Here is a 21105-nt window from a genome sequence, read left to right on the forward strand (position 1 = left end):
CGACATCATAACGATAGAGACATGTTAAATCATGACAAATTTACTGTATTGAATAGTAAATTTAAAGCAGGTATTCATATCTTAAAAACTCTACGAAAACACTAACACTGGGAAACCCCATAATATTATTCATTTTAAAATTTTACGGCTTGTTTTAGAGGGAGCAGCGTCCTCCGGCAAGTGAATGTCCTTAAATACTAATATTGAGTAGATAGCCATTTTATCATAATAAAAAAAAAAACAAAACAATTATGTAAACAGTTCTTTCTTCCAGAAAAATTATTAAAAGAGTCAAATAAAAAGTGTAATAAAATATAACTCCCTTTTTTGAGTCAATATAATGGGTTGTCAAAAAAGTCTTGCGTTATTTTTATTGAATTTTTTTTTATTGAAACTGAAATGAATTTTTGATGGCTCATGCCTAGCTCTTGACCGATCTCTTTCGACCAATTGAGCGATTTTATCGCAATTTTCGACGGCAGGCCTTCCGGACCGTGGCGCATCTTCGACCACCTCTACACCAGAACGAAAACGTTGAAACCATCGTTGTGCGGTGCAAATGGAAACTGTATCGGGTCCATAAACTGCACAAATTTTATTGGCGGCTTGAGATGCATTTTTGCCTTTTCGTAGTAGTACTGTAAAATATGCCGTATTTTCTCTTTATTTTGCTCCATGTTTGCGACGCTATAACTCACGAACGACAAAGAAACGACAATCAATCAAACACGTGTTAGCGCGTGAAATAGGCTTTCCAAAAAGATATAGCATGACCCGATGCGACGAATAAAACTAAAACTACGCGCTTTCAGCGCCAACTAGCGAAAATACCGCAAGACTTTTTTGACAAACTATATGCGTAAAATCTGGAGTACATGTTTGCATGGATTTTTGGTTGTTTTAGGTGAGTTTATTGTTATCCGAACTTTGGATAGGAACAGCGATCATTTGCTATAGTTCTTTAATATTAGTGCAATCATTGCCGGGAATTATTCAGGAAAAAAAATTAAATAATAATAAATTCTATAATATTAAATTTTTTCAATAAATATGTAGATAAAACAACAAACATGATAATAGTTCTTAGTGAGTTATAAAATTTACAACTACAGCTAATTATACCCTTCAAAAATACAAACGATCTTTTAAAAGAACTTAATTTCGGTCGTCCAGTTGCAGTTGCTATACTGCCTGAAACCATAACCCATGTCAAATTTCGTAAATATATCTCGGCTAACGAAAAAGTATGCTATGCAAACCCTTAGCTCAATACTCACCGATCCGAGTTAGATCGCTAAAAAGCAGCCCTTGGCCGGATAAAATCCGGGTCAATTCCGGTGCGTAGAACCGGCTGTCGGGGAACACTTCGTTGCGATTGTTCAGTTTGAATGGCAGCTGTATGCCTTAGTGATCCGATAGCGGCAGTTCCCACAAACGAGCAGTTTCCTCTAGGGAAAAGTACGTGTGCAAAATTTCAGATTGATATCTCAAAAACTGAGAGACTAGTTCGCGTATACACAGACCTACAGCTAGACAAAAATGGCTAAATCGAGGAGCTCTTACCTTTTCTCCTAGGTGTTACAAACTGCGTATTAAAGTCTCATACTCTCACATTTCAAAAGAAGAGTGCTGTTTCACCAAGCCCATACACCGCGTCACACGGTTACTAAAAACGATGGCAAAGATCCATGAATTCGGTTTCGAATTGTTTTCGCATTTACCGTATTCTCTAGATCTGGCCCCAAGCGACTAGTTCCTGTCCTCAGATTTTGAAAGAATGCCCGCTGTGAAGAAATTTTCGTCGAATGAAGAGGTGATCGCCGAAATGAGGTCTATTTTTCACAAAGGACAAATATTCTATACAAAATAGGTATCGAAAAGTTGGAGAGTCGCTTTTGTCAGTAGATCAACCTTGAAGGGAACAAGGTTGAATAAAAAGAGGAATTTTGCTAAACAATAGAGCAACGTGTCTTCATTATTGAGTAATATGTCAAGTATAATGGAAGATTGGCGGCCGCAGCTCGAATATTTCATACAAAATATGGTCGGAATATAATAAAAATTTTGTATCAGTATATAACGTACATATAAAGGGTCTGCCAAGAAGAAGGAGGAGATGTTAAAATCAAACCAAATAACAAAATTTGACACCGAAACCGAACTAACGAATAAAATCAAAGTCTATTCCCTTGCTTGAAGCTATTGTTGTCCAAACACTTGAAAAATGTTCTACAAGCAAACATCTTTCGCAAAATTGTCAAAGAAACAAGTTCTGCCTTCTAGAAAGGGAGTCAGAAGAACACAAAATCATTAACTCCTTTAAAAAATTAAAAAATTGGCATCCGGAAGAAGGCACGCAAAGCAGTTGATTAACGAAAACTTCCATAAAAACTTAACACACACACGCACACATATGCATACCACATACAAATATAGCACATTCATACTTTCCCACCAAAAATTCGGAAACTTTCCGTGGACACGAAAATGCTCAGCTCATTTAAAACAGATGTTGCATGACAACACTTTTGAGGTGCAGCGACTGCTGTAGAATGACGTTCAAAATGCAATAAGGAATTGACGAGGGCAGCGCGGAATCACTCAAGCGACTGCACCGATAGTTGCATCATCGTATGAGTGCAGCGTTTTGTGGCAGCAATTGGAATAAGCAGCGGGCATATAGCACTGGAAGCAACCCCAAAACGACGTCAAAACAGATGCAAGTGTGTGTGTGAAGGTAATACGTGAAAGTGTCTGTGTTTTTGTAACACGTCTGTGTGTGTTTGTGCGTGTCCAGCAAATTCTTATTCGAATGAGGCGAGTCGTGTATAAATGTTGCACGTTTAATGTGGAGTAAGGGGAAAAAATAAATAGAAAACTACAATTACAAGAGTATGCGGAACGCAATGGAAGCGGAATGGCTTTTTGAGTATTTTTCTGAAGTGGGAAATTGACATACCTGCCGAGGGGGATTCTCGCCTATAAATATATTAACATGTATGTATTGCATGCAACAACAAACACAATTACTGTAGCCCCCTCATAGTGTCGTACATAGAAATCCATATTTTGGAGTTTGGTTGTATGAAAATTGTTGTCGCGATCACTTGGGGAGCCCCAAGCAGATGCCGCTGGATCACTTTCTACTTTCACGCCAATCAACGCACTCGGGGGACACATTTTTGACAAGTTATTACAGCCAGCAGTCAACGTGTGTAATGGAGATGAAAATGTGTCAACGAAAAATATGAGATCAGACGATCAATCGATCGATCGTATGCCGTTACGATACATATATACATGTGTAGATACTTTGTGCCTCGCATGACACACATGGGAGGCATAAACACAGGCGAACACTGATGCGAAGAAGGTGTTGCGGTAATGCCTAAATTTCACACCACACAAACGATCGCAGCTCAGGTGTGCGTATGTGTGTGTAATGGTTGGAAAATGAGAGGCTTCCCGTGAGTTATTGGCAGGATCAGTGATCTACATAAGTTGGCAATAAATTGGAGCCAAGTTGTGTGTATTGTATGACTACTTGTATGGCACATGACTAAACTACGCGATCAAACGATCGATTTGGAGGTCTCAAACATGTAGTTTGGGGACTGTAAGAGAGATGGATCTTCGTGAAGTTGGATTCTCGGAAAATCGCTGCATTTCTCATAATAAGAATAGTAACTGAGCTTCCTCTATAGGATGGAAATTGCTTCAGTTTTCGCGAGGCAGGATCACTGATCTGCAAGAGCAGGCAAACACTTAGAGCCAATATGCGTGTGTCCTGAACATTTTGGAATATACAAATGTACGCTAGGCAATTGGCATGCCTAACGAATGCGGGTTAACCACCGCACGATCGTTTGAGCTGTTCGCAAAGGTGGTAGCGATAGTTAGCCGATTGGTAGTGTAGATCGGAGGGTTGCTTATTGGTAAACAAACGCATTTCACTCAATATTTCTATGTATATATGTATGTGTGTGTGAAAAGTATGACTCAAACTCAGCTGGCGCGTCTGTAAAATGCTCAAACTCACACATATACACACACACACAAAAGTTATAGAGCGTTGCACGATGCTGTCTACGCGGTGGTGACTAGCATGCTGGCTGTCTGACGTCGTCTACGCATGCATTAAGGGATTCCGTGTGTACGTAATTTCCCAATGAATGGCCACGTGTAAACGCCTATGTATGAGTGTGTCGCGTAGTACGAGCTAAGGCACTAGGCACGACTGCGGCGACATTTTCTGCAGCTGAGCGTATGGAAATACCAAATGACGAGGGGAAGGCAGCGCAGAACTATTATTGTTTTGAATTGTTAATAGCAGCAGTGGCGGCAGCAGCAGCCGTGACAACAACAACAACCGACAAACCATTTGAGGAACTACCCGAGTGATTTTGGAGTTTTTATGCCGTGTGTGTGTGTGCATGGTTGTGTGGTAAAATGTGTTTTCGTTTAGTATTTTCTTCGGTCAACAGAGAAGAACAACCACCACCACCAACAACAACCATATACGCTGGCCGTGGCCGTGGCAATCAATTGAGTTGAATCCGAAAAACTCTGAGTTCACCGAGACTGACTCTGATAATGTATAAAAGACCGTGCCCGTTGTCGAACCTGTCATAATAGCAGCAGTGCTCGCAGAGTGTAGAACACCAAAAAAAGAAACGGAAAACACAATTAGAATTCAGTTCAAAACTTCGCTAAAGATCTACAACAACATCCACAGTGTTTTTGTGTATGTGTTAGAGTTGAGTGAGCAGAAGAAGCAAGCAATAAATAAATAAGTGCGCAATAGAGTTTGTGAAAAAGACCTTAAGAAAGACAAAAGAACACATAAAAAAATAAACTAAAAGTTTATGAACGATTTTAAGTTCGAAAATAATTTTGCGAAAATCCCGGAAAACCCAAAATAACATAATGGCCACTACAGCAACAAAGTACAAGAGCTGTCCGCTCAAGAAACGGCCCATCGTTTACGAGGATACAACCGAAACTGAAGCAGAAACAGCAACAGTCACGGTCAGAGATCCCATGCAATATTACGCCGCAGCCGCTGCTTTCGCCACAGCCAGCATGATCAAGCACGAGCCACAGCCAGTTGCTGAGTACGAACTTTTGGCTGACGAGCAGCCGCAAGATCTTTCGCTGAAACGCAAAGCCACCGACAACTTTGAGAATTATATCGTGCCAGCAAAACGCGAATACGTGCTGAACCTCTCGAAGGACGGTTACGAAGCAAATGCGTACGATGAGTCCTTCACCAAAGCCTATCAACAACGTGCCAACTCGCCAACACACTCGATCCACTCGCAACACTCCGTCGAGTTGGGTACTTGTTCGGCGTTGATGTCACCCGTTGAACCCTACACCTCAGACTACGAATCGGACTATTATCAACAATTGCAACAGCAAACCGCACCAGCGGTCGCAATACATTTGCGTGGCTTGACAGCCGCTACCAGCGGTTATACTACAAACTCGACGAACTACAAATCCGCCTTCATGCTAGCCGCTGGTGGCGCTGCGCCAATGACTGCGCTTTGGAGCGCCTACCAGCCATCCAATGGCGGCAATTTGAACGCGATTTTTCCTTCGCCAGCCTCCTCGATAGCCACCTCACCACGTTCGGTGTACTCATATCATCAAATGACACCACCATCCAGTCCCGCTTCGGAAGCAGGCTCCGAGCCAGAGGATCTGAGTCTACGCAATGATATACCATTGCCGGCGCTAATGCATCATCAAAACGAACCGTTGTCCAGCTTTAGTTTGAACACCAAATCAACGAAGTGTGCAACGAGTAGTGAGGCGCAAGCCGCCACAGCCGCTAACAAGGCTGCCAGTTACCGTTACAAATGCGACAAATGTAATAAAATGTACTCGACTGTTATTGGTCTGTCGAAACATCAGCAATTCCATTGCCCGGCCGCCGAGTGCAATCAGGATAAGAAGCAGCATTCCTGCCACGAATGTGGCAAGCTCTACACCACAATTGGCGCCTTGAAGATGCACATACGCACACATACTTTGCCCTGCAAGTGCCCCATCTGCGGTAAGGCCTTCTCGCGTCCATGGCTGCTGCAGGGTCACATACGCACACACACCGGCGAGAAGCCCTTCCACTGCAGCGACTGCCCGCGCTCCTTTGCCGATCGCTCCAACTTGCGCGCCCACCAGCAGACCCATGTGGAGGTGAAGAAGTACGCCTGCAAGGTCTGCCACAAATCCTTCTCGCGCATGTCGCTGCTCAACAAGCACACTAGCTCCAATTGCACCATTACAATTGCGTAGACTAGTGCCGCAGGAGCGTGGCCTTTGCGCCGATGTCAGTCGATGTCAGTGAAGCTTGACCAGAAACGAAAACCAAGTGCCAGTAGCGTTGCGTAAACAGTGCGTTGACATATTCAGTATTTATACTTAAAGGAATTCAGTTTATTTTTTATTAGATTTTAGTGTAAATTACAACAATTTATTGTTGCAACTATGTAAGCGGTTGTTACAGCAGGAGTTTATGTTTTCTAAGTTCTAGTCGTTTTTGTTTCAATGAAATCATTTTTAGTTGAAGACGGAAGAAAATTTTATGATTTCAATTAGTATTTTATTACTTGCTTGCCATTTTTTTTAATTTTTTGAAAAAATTATACTGGAATTTCGATTTTTTTCTTGAAGATACTATATTTTTAGTTTTAAGAATTTTCGTATAATTTTTGCAAATTTTTATGTTTAGCTGGTGCATTTTCACCAGCCCATACACAGCGACAGCACTCAACCAAATTAGCTCTTATGAAAACCCTCACGGAAGCTTAGACTCTAATTATTATATAATGAATGGAAATTAATTAAGTGTTTTTGTATGAAAAAACTATAAAAACTGTTGGAATATTTTATTAAGTTACCTAATCTTATGTTATTTTTACGAAATGGAGGACACTAAACTTAAATACAATACTCAAAGAAACTATAAATAATATCTCTTCTTATTTTACTATCAAAGTCGGTATGGGAATTGGGAGATTTTGAACATCGTACACGATTCTACTTGTTAAAAGCCTACAAAATGTAGTCCACTAAATACTAACAAGGATTCTGAAACGCAATCCCGCAATGTAGCCTGAATACGTCATACAATATTTATCAATAGTCCTGAATTTGAGACTAGTTATGTCTGTAGGGTGTGAAACTTCGATGAATTTCTTACTTAGCAGTAAACCTTTGATATTTTAGGTTCGAAAGTTGACTGAAGAGAGATCTAGAATTAACATCAAAGGACCAAAGTTTCATATCCAGACATACTACGAGTATACTTTTACACTAATTATTATTCATAACAGTTTTAAAAAAGGACTTCACCATTATCTGAGGTCTAAATTTATGTAAATCTTTTTTTCATTTTAAGAATATTTTATGAATAAGTGTAGATTGCGGTAGGCCCTTAAAAAACATGTATTTTATTAAAGGCTTCCTAAATTCGAAACCCACCTATGTACCGATTCATGGAATCCCACTTCAAATGAATTATCCTCACTTCAAATTAATACAAGAAATCTCCCATAAGTCCGTACTTTCAATTGACTTGGCTTGATCCCAATATCTTTCTGAATACCGAACAAGTGGACTTTGAACCTCACCTCATCCATTGTGACAAATATGTTTTCAACGAAGTACAGTTAGCAACGTTGGAAGCCACTAAGCTTTTCGAGAGTCATCAGTCCGAGAGGTAGAGTATTTTTACAAGTGATAAGTCTCTCTCTTAAAGCATGACGGATGTGTTCTCTCATCGGATTCAACTTTTCAAATGCCAGTGTCGACTTTTACTAGCCATTTCACCTTTCTGAAGCTCCTCTCGTACAGTGTGTGCTTGCCGCAGCTTCTTTCGCCTGGAGATTGGCTAGCTCAGTTCCACTGATTGCTCTATGCTCAGGAATCCACGCTTGTAAGATATATTTTTCGGTGGAAACCCTGTTAATCACTTTTGTACACTCCAGTACCATAGCTGATTTGATTTCTGCCGCTTGACTATCACTGAGTATGACAATTCTTTAAAAATGTTAAAATTCGTAAAAATTTTAAATATGTGCTTATGTCTATATAAGAGTATAGATGATGCCATTAAACCCACACTACTCGCTTAAACCCTTTGCAATCAAAGCAAATATTTGAAATCACTACCGTGAGCAGCACCTGCTCTTGCGCCAATATAGAACAAGCGAGTGCACAATATCCGTAACTAATGCCACACACTCATCTATATGGTAAATATATATTTAAGATTTTTATTTAACAAATCGTCTTCTGCGGCATGCCGAAGTCTTTGTGTAAACATTTTTTGCTTTTAAAGAAAAATTAATACAATATTCATACAAGTATCAGCGGTGGCAAACAGGGAAAAAGGATTGCATTGCATTGCAATGTGCCGAATACAGGAAATGTGCGCACGTACGCACTCATACATATGTACATATAAACCTAGAATTTGAAAGGATTTTTCCTTACAGTAGCCAAATGCGCATGCGCTCATACATAGTAGATGTTTGTATGCTTAAGCAAAGGAGTGCATGTGCACGGCGGAGTAAAGGCTTTTGTGATCCTCATCAGAGTGAATGTAAAGTGTTGAGTTGTGGTTGAATGATGGATTTGTGTGCTGGAGGGGAAAAGCGAAAGGCACCTACACAAATAGAGGATGTGTTCGCAGGTGAAGGTGAAAGTGAAAGGTGCAATTCTGCGTTGGTGCAGTGAGCCTTTCAAGTAGACAATATGGTTTAAGTGGCTTTGGTAGAATAAAGGAGTAAGGATTGTGGAAAGAAGGGATTGTATAAAGAACGATGTTGGATTATAATATAAAATTCAATAATTGAGTGAGTTTGAGGAAAATTATATAAAAGAGAATATAAAAATACACGATTTTGAAAAAAATTGTGTTCCAAAAGTATTCGACAAAATATTTCAAAATTTTAATTTTTATGTTAGAAAACCTTTTATTTTAATACCGAATCAAAATGCCTACATTTAGGGTAATATAAAATTAACCTGTTTGCCGATTGGATTAAATCTACTCTTATCATATATGTATGTACTCAGTACGTTTTACGGTCTAGCTCTGTGCAAAAATGTAGGATAAATTAACCTGAATACCGATTATTTGAAAATTAAGAAGAATTGTGTTTCAAAGTTATTTTAGATGATATTCCAAAAAATAATTTTTTGTGTTGGATACCTTTTTGTTCAGTCCAGCACTACGCCTAAATGTAGGCAATGCTCAAATAAAATTAATTTACTATTGTTCGAAGCTTCATAAAACTATTGCCTACATTTAGGGTACCTTGAAGTCTACTCTTCTCATATACACCCTGAATTTTACAGTCTTCACCAAAATGTCGGCAACGTTTAAGTCATATTAATTTATCAGCGTTTAAATTGCACATTATTTCTGAAAGGCCATAGGGCAAATTTTGACTAAATTAAAGGCACATTAGCATGATTGCGATGACCATGTTGACCATATATTCAACTAATTTATACTCGAACACTGTACCCAAATATAGTCGACGTTTAAATAATTCTTATATGTAGGGTTACCATATTCCCTGACTTGTCAGGGAATTCCCTGATTTTTACCTTTGGCACTGATTCCCTGATTTTCGTGAAAATTCTCTGATTTTCGTGAAAAATGCACTGATTCCCTGGGGAATCATATGCAACGGGACTGATTTTGATCAAGACCGATATGATAACCCTAATTATATGAAAGTTTTATGGAAGTGTTGCCTACATTTAGGGTTCACCTAAATAAGTTGTATGGAAGTGTTGCCTACATTTAGGATTCAACTAAATTAATTTGAGCTCCAACCATTGATCTCTTTAAAACTGATTCGATTTGGTTCGAAGCTTATTAAAAAACTAGCTGAATTTTCTTTATTCTGATACATCTGAAGACTTTATTTTATTCATAAAATATATATGTATGAAGAAGGTACACAAGTTGGCTCCACCTCAGTAGTAAGGTCCAGACTATCTAGCAAAGGATTCAAACTGTGTAACCCTGCAGACTTAATTAAAACAGCTTTAATACCTCATAGGAAATAGATTTAAAGGGCGACACGGGACTTTAATTTGAGGTCAGATACGAATATGGAGAAAGGAATATTAGGAAAATGTTGCTTTTGGCCTTACAACAGCACAAAGAGTTTATTTAATATAATTCCGTGTCTATGTATCTCGGTTAATTGAAGTTGAGTTCAATATCCATTAGATAAGAAGCGCAATGTAGGCTTCTATATTAAATTAAAAATTAAAATTTTGATATATTTGCTAATACCGAAACACCTTGCCACACTTCCTTTTCTTCAAATTTCTTGTGAATTCTTTTTACAGTTACGGCATACACCAAAGAAATAAAGAAATGTACGAAATTGTCATTAGGTTGCAGCAAACAGTTCTAGGAATTGCTAAATCTGGTCATAGAGGCACAAGTCGAGCATTTCGTAGAATCCTGCAACAGCCACCGGCATGTGTAGCAAATGAGAATGCAAAACAACAAAAGAATTGCAACACACAAAACCGTATTAACGATGTTGCACCTTGTGCAACATGCATTCAGCCAAAACAATACAAGACAACCTGTCTGTCGTCTATTTGTCTCGGCCGAGGCAGACAAGTTGTCCTGATTTTGCGCGCCAAAAGAGTAGAGCCAGCAGCAAGGTGACATAAAAAGTGTATACTTTATCGAATAATGTGTTGCTAAACGGCTGCTGTTGCACAGTTACTAATTCACTCACCGAAACAAGCACATATACACGCACACTTGTTAGCTTACTCGCCCGGGCAGATGAGTTTCCTCGGAATACTTTTGCCCAATTGCGCCTGTGTTTGGTGGTGTTTTCTTAGTTTTACTCTTGTTATTGTTGTTGTTTTTGTTATTGGTCGACAGTTACTAAGCCATTGCAAATGTAGTGCATTATTTGGCAATCTATTTTTTTTGTTGGTTTATCAATTTTGCCCTGTGCGCAGGCGCTTCTCTTGCCACAACTACAAAAGCAAGCCGCCAACGCGCCGCAAACGGTGATCAATGGAATTGCAGTGAAACAGTTTTCAGTTCTTCTTTTCTTATTTTTTTTGTCCGGCTCTTTGATGACTTCGCTTCAGCTGCGCCAACTGCTCTGCAGCTTTCTTTGATTTTTCCTACTTTGCACTCTTTATTTTCTATTATTTTGTGCAAACAATTGCGGCCTGCTGTCTAACCAATCTTGCCTTTTTGTTCCATTTGCTCTCGTTTTTGTTTTTGTTGTTTTAGCTCTTCTGTTTTTCTTGCTTCTTGCGTTGGTATTTTTTGGATTCTGAGGCAGTTAATCAGCGCGCGCTTCGATGATTCAGCAGCCTTTGCTTTGGATCTTGGTTTGTTTGTGTTGTTGTTGCTGGTATCATTGCGCCTCTGTTGACAAGTCAGGCGTTAAATGCGGGCAGCCTTCCGCTGCTACAGTAGTTCATATCTCTAAGGTGTCTCATCTGTCCTTTTTGTATTCTTTGCGGTTGCAATCCTCACTCTTGACTTATTTATCCTCTGCAAAGGACTGTTTTATGATGCTGTAATGGGCGGCGCGGTTTCTTCTACTTTTTTGACTTCAAAGTCCTTTGTTGGCTGTTAGGTAAAATATTAAATGAGACGGTCATTATTACGTGATTGCTATGCGTGATTGAATCTCCAGTTTGAATACTTGAGACTGACAGTTGACTGTTCGGTGGCAAGTAGTGTTTTTCGGCAGATGATTCTTTTTTAACCTCACTGATTTATCAGCGGATGATCTAAAACTGTTTAATAAATCCCAGCTACTGTGGACTTTCCATATTCATGATGAATGCATTGGCCTAAATATAATGCTTAAAGACTTACAAACCCGTTGTTGTCTTTTGCTTATGAAAATTCGTTGCCACAATCAAGCTAGCGAGACTGTTCTTGTCGGACCCCTTTAGCTCTTCCCGCCTTGTTATTATTCCGCTTTTGAAAGAGATTAAGCTGAAGAAAACATGTTATATTTATTCAAAGAATATATTTATTCGAAAACCTTATTCAAAGTACACTTTTTCCAATTTCAGGGAAACCGCCATTTGGACGCTGAAAACTAACCAACGACGCTAACATGAAATCCAGAAGTAGTTGCGGAGAAGATTGAGACTTTTTTTCGCTGTGAGTATATTATCAGATTTCAAATTGTAGACTTTTGGATAACTAGGTCAGCATAGGTTCATCCGGTAGGCCACGTACAGACCAGTTTCAGTTATTTGCGATACCAAATGGAGTTGACTTGCAAAGTTCAAGAGAAGTAGTCATCCTTTGTGATGCCAGCGCTTCACGCGAATTATAACAGACTCTGAGGCCTCACTGTCGATACCTCCTCCAATGTATCATACTATGAGGACCCCAGGTGCTTACAGTGTAGTCTTGCCAATGCGGGACAAGTGGCCAAGAGATGCTCCATTGTTTCCCTGGTGTCATTGTTTTCCTGCAGTCTTCTCGATCTGTCAGCCCCATCTTGCGGGCGTGTGTCGCCATTAGAGTGTGACCAGTTAGTATTCCCATCATGCGCCTACAGTCTCTTCTATCGAGTGAGTTTTGAATAACTAGTTTACTCTTTAAATTTCTTTCTTCGGAACGTATTACAATCACTTATCATATAGAAAGCTTTGGTAACATTGAAGACAAAATAATACTTGTTCTAATAGAGACTTGTACTTCAGCACCTAACATTAAGATGGCTTGTTTTTCCTCACCGAGAGAACTTGACATGGACGTCCATTTCAAGATGAAATCTGCAGACCATACACAATCTTCTATCGGATGTAGTCAGTGTGGTATTTTTTACAGGGTTTTTAGTCTTGGTCCCTTAATTAATCGACCGCATGTATAAAAATTACGTCAAAGCCATCGTTCGTCGCTTTACTTACTAGTATATAAGAAAGATCTCAGTTCCTTTCGCAGGTTCTAAAGCTCTTATTCTGAGTCAGATACATAGGTCACTCTTATCTATCTTTCTACATATTTACAAGCCCAATAGATATCCTGGCCTCCCTAACAAAAACTATTATTAAATGCTTCCGAAGATGTCTGCAAATAAGGCTCTAGGTTTGATACTCAAAATACCCTTTTCTATAAATTGAAAGCGCTTGAGGGTTCCGGCTGTTGTTTGTACTAATTATTCCCTGGCTATAATGTGATGGATCTCAGAATGTTTTGAGTATAGTGTTTCTGGCACTATAAGCTATTGCACTTTCTATATATTTTCCAAAAAGATTGACTCTACCGAATTTGTTCTTTTCTATTTATTTTTTTTTAACTCCATTCTTGAACACAATGTTAACTCCTTGATCCATTTCATTGTTTTGATCGATTGCCCCACAGTTCAGTTAACAAATTTGCTTATTCATCGCGGCCACGAAAATATGCGAGTAACTGATGTTATCGCTTACTAAGCCGACATTTTGTAATTACTGACTGATTTGCTGCTAACAAACTGATTGCTGTGACACATACCAGCCATACATCTCTCATAAAACAACAACACTGACTAATTTCTGTCAATCGTTCTGCAAGACAATGCGCCTTTGTGGAACCCTTGAACCAAGCCACTGCAACTGCCTGGCACAGGTGCTGCCGAGCGTTTCGAAGCTTGGCGCTTCTCCAACTCTTTTATTATTTATTTTTTCCCCCCACTGCTGTTGCTGTTGTTGCTATTTGTTGTGGCAAGTGCTGCTTTCTTGTCACCAACTTGCTGCCGTTCGCATTTGTTTGTCGTTCCAGTGATATGTGATCTCGTCGCTTGCTCGTTGGCGCTGTGGCGAGCACTGGACTGGCTGCGAGTCGGGGCAGGCTTGAAAGGCATTGAAAATTAAAACCAACAAATGCATTTCTATTTTGTTAGAAATTGATTTGGCTTCCTTGATTTCACCTTAGTTGCACAATAATATACATACATACATATATACATTCATATATGGTGCATGTACTTGTTGCAAGTACTTGTGTGGCTCGGTGACAGTTGTGCGGTTAATTATGCAACCGCTTTGGTGCGATTGTGTTGCCGGTGGACCTGACACCGATTTGCATATTCACGGTAATTAAAATTCCTCGCGAACACACGCACACTTGTTACATATTTACATGCATATTGACATAGATATTTACATAAATAGTACTTTCTAACCGATAGCTAGCTTACCAGGCGAATATCTAGGCGCAGTGGCGGTGGTAACTCTTTTTTGGAGGGGATTGGGGCTGAAAGTTGTTGTGGTAGTTAGAGATTGGCTGGTTGTCACGGAGTTGTGCTAAGCCACTGAGTTGAAAATCAGTGGGTGTTGGAAGTCAGGTCATTGAAGACATCACTGATACCGAGAGCTGATTCAATAAGTCTTACTAAAAACCCATGAGGACCCCCGGGGGACCAAGAGCTGATTGTATAAGTCTTACTAAAAACCCATGAGAGCCCCCAAGGACCTATAAGGACCTCTACCATAATTTAGTTGTTATATAATATACTCCTTTTGGAGCTTTGGTTCGAAGAAGTATTTGCCTTAAATAATAATCTAATACGGCTTTGAGATTGATTAGTTTGAGGTTTTCTTAAGATAAGAGTATGGAAAATCGCTGAAAACAGAGACAAGTACTAGACATTCAGCTTTATTAAGTGGGCATCACAGGTTTAGGCTTCCAAAGACTTAATGCATATTTAGCTCCGTCGGGCAGCTCGGATTATACAGAGAGATCGGATTATACAGAGAGATTGGATTATACAGAGAGGGAGCTAACTCAAAAATAATCTAATGTTTTCCCATAGGACATACTTACAGGCGAAATATCTTCTGTTGCCTATTAGAATATTAACTTTCCGACGCATTTTGGAGGATTTATAGAATTGGTTGCGGCCCTGAGGACACGATACCTCAGGAGATACTGCTATCTTTCGTTTATAGTGAAGATCCGTTGATTTTTAAAATCGGGCGACAAATGAAAAGTGTCGTAAAGTGGGAAAATACTAAGGAAGAAAGGTTCTTAAGACAGTTTCAAATAGAGTGAATTTTCAAATCTCAGACATATGGTTTGTGTTTTTACTGGATCTACTTGATTGGCCCGGAAATCCATCGTATTATATTATTATTTTGAGTTAATAAGCGAGATCAAGACTTCAAGGAGACATTTTTCTTGTTTCGAAGATCGATCTGGAGTATTTATATACGTACCAAACACCTGGAAGAGCGGGAACCGAACACAACCACCTCACTTATTTTACGATAGACAATATTGCAATGTCTACGGCACTGCTGGCTGCCACTGTCACTGTGGCTAATGGTGCACTGAATGCACCGCTGATGGTGATGCAATTTGATATTCCGTCGTGTGGATAGAAAATCAAAACAAGCTATAACACATGAACTCTCCATGCCACACCGTGCCACACCAAGCCAAGTGAAGTCAAGCCGAGCTTAGCTAAGCCATACCACACCGATCGGGACCAAGCGCAACCGCAATAAACAGTTGCACAAACAAGCACAGGAAGGAAAATATTGCACTCGTATGTTGTTGTCGTCGTTGAGGTGAGGTGACAGTTGCCAATATGTGTGGCTGTGTCTGTTTAGCGGAGTGTTTGTGCGCTCAAGAGACGAGTGGCGTGCAGAAATATTTGAGGTTTGTGCTCATGCGGAAGGGTATGCCGGCGGAGCGGTGGCGTGCTGAAGGTGCTGGCGGTTGATGGAAAGCAGCAACATGTCAAAAATGATCATAGGGAAAGCGCTGAAGGCTAAACATAATCGAAATAAGCACATACACAGCCAGCATGCTGTGTGCAATGTGTTGCATGCAACATTTGCGACATGTACAAGAGTATGAAAGCTGAAACATGTCAGCCATAACCACCCATCGATCCACAACGGCCGCTGTACGGATTGACAGCAGTTGAGGAAGCGCTGCAGCGCTGGAACTAAAACCAAGTCTATAGCATGGAGGATTAGAACAATGACGAAAGGGTTCGGCGGTGGAGAGTATAGCAAAGAACGTGGTGACAAATATATGAAAAGGAAGCTTAAGCTAGCATTCTTGGCTATTTTTCTGTATAAGAAACATAAAAAACACAAAAACAATGAAGTACAGCGCCTTGGTTTTCTGCTTGAATGACTGTAACGGCGCTTTCGGGGCTCTAATCAGCGTTTCCGAATAAACACATGAGGCTGTGAAGGCATAAATCCATTAGGCAATGCATTCGATCAGAGAAAAACACAAGCTGACGGAGCATATGTGGTAACAAACCCAATTAGAACAGCAAAGCAACAAAGCAACAAAGCCAAAACCTTCCGATAAGACTAACAAAACAAACAGAGTAGAGTAAAAAGAGCAAAACCACCGAGGCGCCGCCAATAGCCGTGGCAACAATATCGCCAATGTGTCGTGTGACTAAATGAGACCAAAGAAGGCCGACCAAGCAGCCGCACAACAGTTTGACCAACCAACCAACCGACCGACCAGTCGACCAAGCGACCGACCGCTCAAACGAACGAACCACCGTTTGTCCAGCCGGAAGGAGGCGGTGCAATAACCGAACCGCCGTCCAACAAAGTCAACACTTCAACAGGCTTTGGACTCCAGTGAACTTTGTGTGTTTTTCAATATGTAAGCATTGCTTTGCGGTTATTTTTGTTATTCTTGTATACATTATTTTTGTTCTTATTTGTAATTCTACACGTCACACTTCTGCATTGTTCATCTGCGCCCACCTTCCCGCAACTCCTAGCCGGTCGTGGCTTTTCTGCTAGCAGATTTCCTTGTGTACTATTCTGCATGGAATTTAGCCTAGTAGTTAGGTCGATCATTGGTTTTTATTTACCGTTAAGGTCGTAGCCACAAAAGATGATATACCGCAAGGGTTGTGGCAAGTATTGTTGACAGGTTGTTGGCTGCCGAGGCTACGTACACAAGAAATCACTATTTAGAACAAGTAGTAATAAGGCATAGATGAGGAATGTGACCACAGTGACTGCAAAGAATCAACGTAGGCAAATTCAGTAGTGGAATAATGAATGATGGAACTTGAAGTCTAGTTAGACTTGGATGTACAGATAAGAATGAAGACTTCAAGTTTTAAAGATTTAAAGATAAACAATTGTAGTGAGTTTGAAAATTTTGAAAGTTAACCAAAGTTATACGAAGATCAATTTTACGCGTAAATCATGCCAGATTTGTTATCATTGTTATTCATATATATTGTAGAATGTGGCTGACAGATCGCGAAGACTGCAGGAAATGTTTAGAACAGGGCATTAGGGAAACAATAGGGTATCTCTTGTGCACTTGTTTCGTACTGGCAAGACTACGCCGTAAGCATCTGAGGTCCCCAAGGTATGATACACTGGATCAGGTATCGATAGTGGGGCCACAGAGTCTGTTAAAATTCGCGTCTCTTGGACTTAGGAACTGAATTTCATCTGATATCGCAATGAATCAAACTGGTCTATGCGTGGCTTACTGGGATACCAGTTTCACCTAACCTAACCTATTGATATATATGACCGTCTTGCTGTATAACGCTCTGATTATCCGACGATTGCAGCAAAACCATTCTACTTTAAAGGATGGATAAGATATTTAAAGGCCTTCCAGTTTTGAGTTGGGTCAAAATTTGTAAGAATCTTCGACTTAATTTAGAAGTTATTAAAAGATATAGCTAGACCCTTTGCCGCGAAGTATGAAGTCGGTACAAAAACGAAGGGATCTAAGGTCAGACGAATATTTGTTGGGTTAGTTTTCTGAATGGAACTCTTCATCAGGCTTAGTTTTATGCTACCGTATAACTAGAGTGTGTTTCAAGCGAATACCTGAAGCTGCTGGCATTAAGCCGTCATGAGATGCATAGCTTCGAAGTGCTGCCTCTTGCATCAAGCATACAGCCATGTGAGACTCGATTCGGTGTCTGGTCATTCGGAATGGCAGGAAACTGCAAAGTCCATGAGCTCACAAGAGGCACCCATAAGGTGAGGTTAAAAATCTTATCAAACGCAAATTGTGAAAAACATTTTTGTTAACCTCAAAGCGCTTTACCGATATGTTAGGGTTAGGATTAGGGGTATGTAGGGGAGTTTTAGGTATCACTATGGACTCAACTTCCAAGTGGGATCTTAACCCTTTAACCTAACTTGTGTAGCCTTCTATAATATCTCTCTCTCATTCCCGATTGGAGTCAGGAATTAAGCTTAGTTTAGGGACGAGGGGTTGGGTTCCCAAAATGAACCCTGAATACCATATGTTAATACATTGGCTTCAATGACGCCCATTATATCTTTTAGAAGATACCATTATTATAAATAGTGTTGGATAATATCGAGAAACTGTAGTAAAATTGTTATTCTCAAAAGAAACAATAGGAATGGACATTTGAAAATAAGAGAAAAAATACCTAAAGTCGGTGCACACTTATCCATAAGTACTCAAAACACCACATTTTCCACTACCGCGGTAGATTGATTGTTTTCATTGCGTTTCCTAATTATCAGCTGACCGATTTTTTCATAGAAAATCGTGAATAAATTAGCAACAACATCATAGACTCTGTAGACAAGTAGCCAAGTAACCCAGCTATATTAATATCGGTGTCAGCAATGCTCAGTGTACCTGTTGCTGCCATGTCAGTTAGAATTTCGACATAACTAGAGCAGCGAGTAAGTTCGTGTCACCATGTGACATGTTTTGCTAATTTTCATTGTCTTTGGTGCTGCTGAATTTCTTGACTTAGAAACGCTTGACAGTTAAGAAGAAACATTGACTTTACTATATATATGGGTATATCCAAGTATACTGTCCTCTGCGCGCCACAAATCTTATCTCCAACCATCACCACTCCTACTCCTCTTTGACTGCCGCTCGCTCATCCTGCCACAGCCGCCCACCGATCGACACACACTCATTCGTTGACACTATCAATCGTTCGCTTGGCATTTTTGCATATCGACATCTCTGAATCACAGCGCTCGAAGACTGCTGGCTCACTGCAGCCGGATTATTCCAAGAAATATATATTTTTGTTTTAGACTCGCACATATAATAGCTCAAAAGCGCAGCGCTGCTCTGTGCTGGGTCTTATCTTGATTTTACGAAATTTCAGCGCAACCAAGATTAATGTTGATGCTTTTTCAATTACAACGGTGCAGCAATTACAACAAAAACAACTGCAGTTTGCATAGCAGCCCATATATTTATGCGTGTCTCTGTGTGAGTGCCTGTGTGTATGTAGGCAGCAGGGTGCGATCGACAGCAATTGGCAGCAGTTGAATAATTTGGAGTACATGTAAGCGCCAACATCCTCGACGTCATCATCTATACTACATACAGTTATATATGTTCATATACCTATGAATACATACGTACATATGTGTGTCAGCTCTTAGAATTTAATTTTTATTTTCTTTTCCGCTCGCGTATTGAATTTCCTAATGCTTGTCGAACATTCAAATTCGATTTTAGCCAAACGCAAAATGACAAAAACAAGAAAAAATCTAAGTCGACTAAAGACAGTTTTCACACTGGTTTGTCTACTCTGGGGTTGCCATTCTAATGTTACTTATTCGTGTCTTAAGGTTCTGAATCTTAGTGAACGACTGTAACTAATAGATATTGTCTTCTTTAGCCGCACGTTGGCTTTAGGATATCAAAGCTAATGACTTTACATATTTTTGAGGAATATACCTATATAGCTTCTTCTTCTTTATTGGCGTAGACACCGCTTAGACGGTAATAGACGCGTTTATAATACCGCGCCAGTTGTTCTTTCTTTTCGCTACTTGGCGACAATTGGAGATTCCAAGCGAACCCAGGTCCTTCTCCACGTCGTCTTTGCAACAGAATGGAGGTCTTTTTTTCTCTGCTTCCCCCGGTGGGTACTGCGCCGAATACTTTCGTAGCCGCTGTCTCTTAATTCGCTGAACTATACCTATATAGCTAGGGGTAAATTATTTATATCGCCTCTAAACCACATAAGTCCATAAATAAGGATATTTTTCGCCTTTCTTTGATGTTTTTGGCCGTCACCAACATTTCTTATTATCATTAGTCACATATGTATCTGCATAAGTGAACTTTAACTAATGACAGATTTTCGAAGTTTTACCGAGGCCAACAACCCTTCCTGAGGTCAATTACCTTTGGTGGAGTCAACAATCTTTACTGAAGTGAGTGACTTATTAGAGGTTAGTAATCCTTTTTAACATTTAGGGAAGTCAGCAACTATCCTTTTGATGAAGCCAGTGGCCCTTGAGTTTATATTTATGTAGGTCAGCAACTCAAGGCTACTAGGTGAGATCAGTAGCTTATTTTATAATTAGCGAATGCGACCACCCTTTCTAAGGTCAATGATTCCTTTGTTTAGCTTTATCGATGTCAACAATCCTTCCTGAGGTCAATGACCTCTTGTATCAATTTAGGTTAAATACTTCGCTAAGAGGCGTACACCATTGAGGGAACTTTTTTTTCTAACTCTTCTGTCTACTCAAACGGATGGCCAAAGATGCTGGTAGTCTCGAAATTCCACTCATTACAATCAAACGCACAGAACTTTGTGGTGAAAAACTCATGAAATCTCAGCAAATATATTCTTGAGAGTTGGACTTCTTCTTATGAGGGTAAAAATTGTTGATTCCACAGCCACATTACTGAAAAGAAAAGTATCATCTTGACAGTATCAGTCGTATGCTAAAACTCGAACAAAATAGACATGGCAACCCTATCACACACCGCCACCGGCATACGAGTGCACACCTCCTTCACATACAGCTAACTACCTTAGATTTTGCAATTTTACCCCGCTTGTTTTTGTCGTCAATATTGTTGTAAATGTGGCTCACGCTGTTGGCCATTTCCTACTAACCATTTGTAGCAGCACATTATCATTTCACCCAATCGATTTGCTGTGATTTTGTATCGATCGCTTACAAATTCGATCGCATCTGGTTGGCAGTGCTCCATTAGCGTGCCCCGCCGCATGCGCCACCTCGCTAGTAGCCCAGCTCGTATGCGGCTGCTGTTGTTGCAGTTTGGCTGCAACTGTTGCACGGCCGACTTGATTGTCA

General features: G+C 40.1%; 2 protein-coding genes across 3 annotated transcripts in view; both read left to right on the plus strand.

The window, feature by feature from the left end:
• The window catches only part of LOC120767903 (trans-1,2-dihydrobenzene-1,2-diol dehydrogenase), a 240011-nt gene that overhangs the window by 106581 nt on the left and 112325 nt on the right, over window positions 1-21105 (plus strand). For both annotated transcript variants that reach the window (XM_040094249.1, XM_040094250.1), the window contains exon 5: window positions 12100-12190. The gene's annotated coding sequence lies outside the window, so the exon portion shown is untranslated. The remainder of the gene's footprint in view (window positions 1-12099; window positions 12191-21105) is intronic.
• LOC120767604 (protein snail) lies at window positions 4927-6300 on the plus strand. Its single transcript, XM_040093753.1, has one exon. The coding sequence runs from the start codon at window positions 4927-4929 to the stop codon at window positions 6298-6300; it is 1374 nt and encodes a 457-aa protein (XP_039949687.1).

The sequence above is a fragment of the Bactrocera tryoni genome, chromosome 2, assembly GCF_016617805.1.
Source record: "Bactrocera tryoni isolate S06 chromosome 2, CSIRO_BtryS06_freeze2, whole genome shotgun sequence".
Classification (NCBI taxonomy): Eukaryota; Metazoa; Arthropoda; class Insecta; order Diptera; family Tephritidae; genus Bactrocera; species Bactrocera tryoni.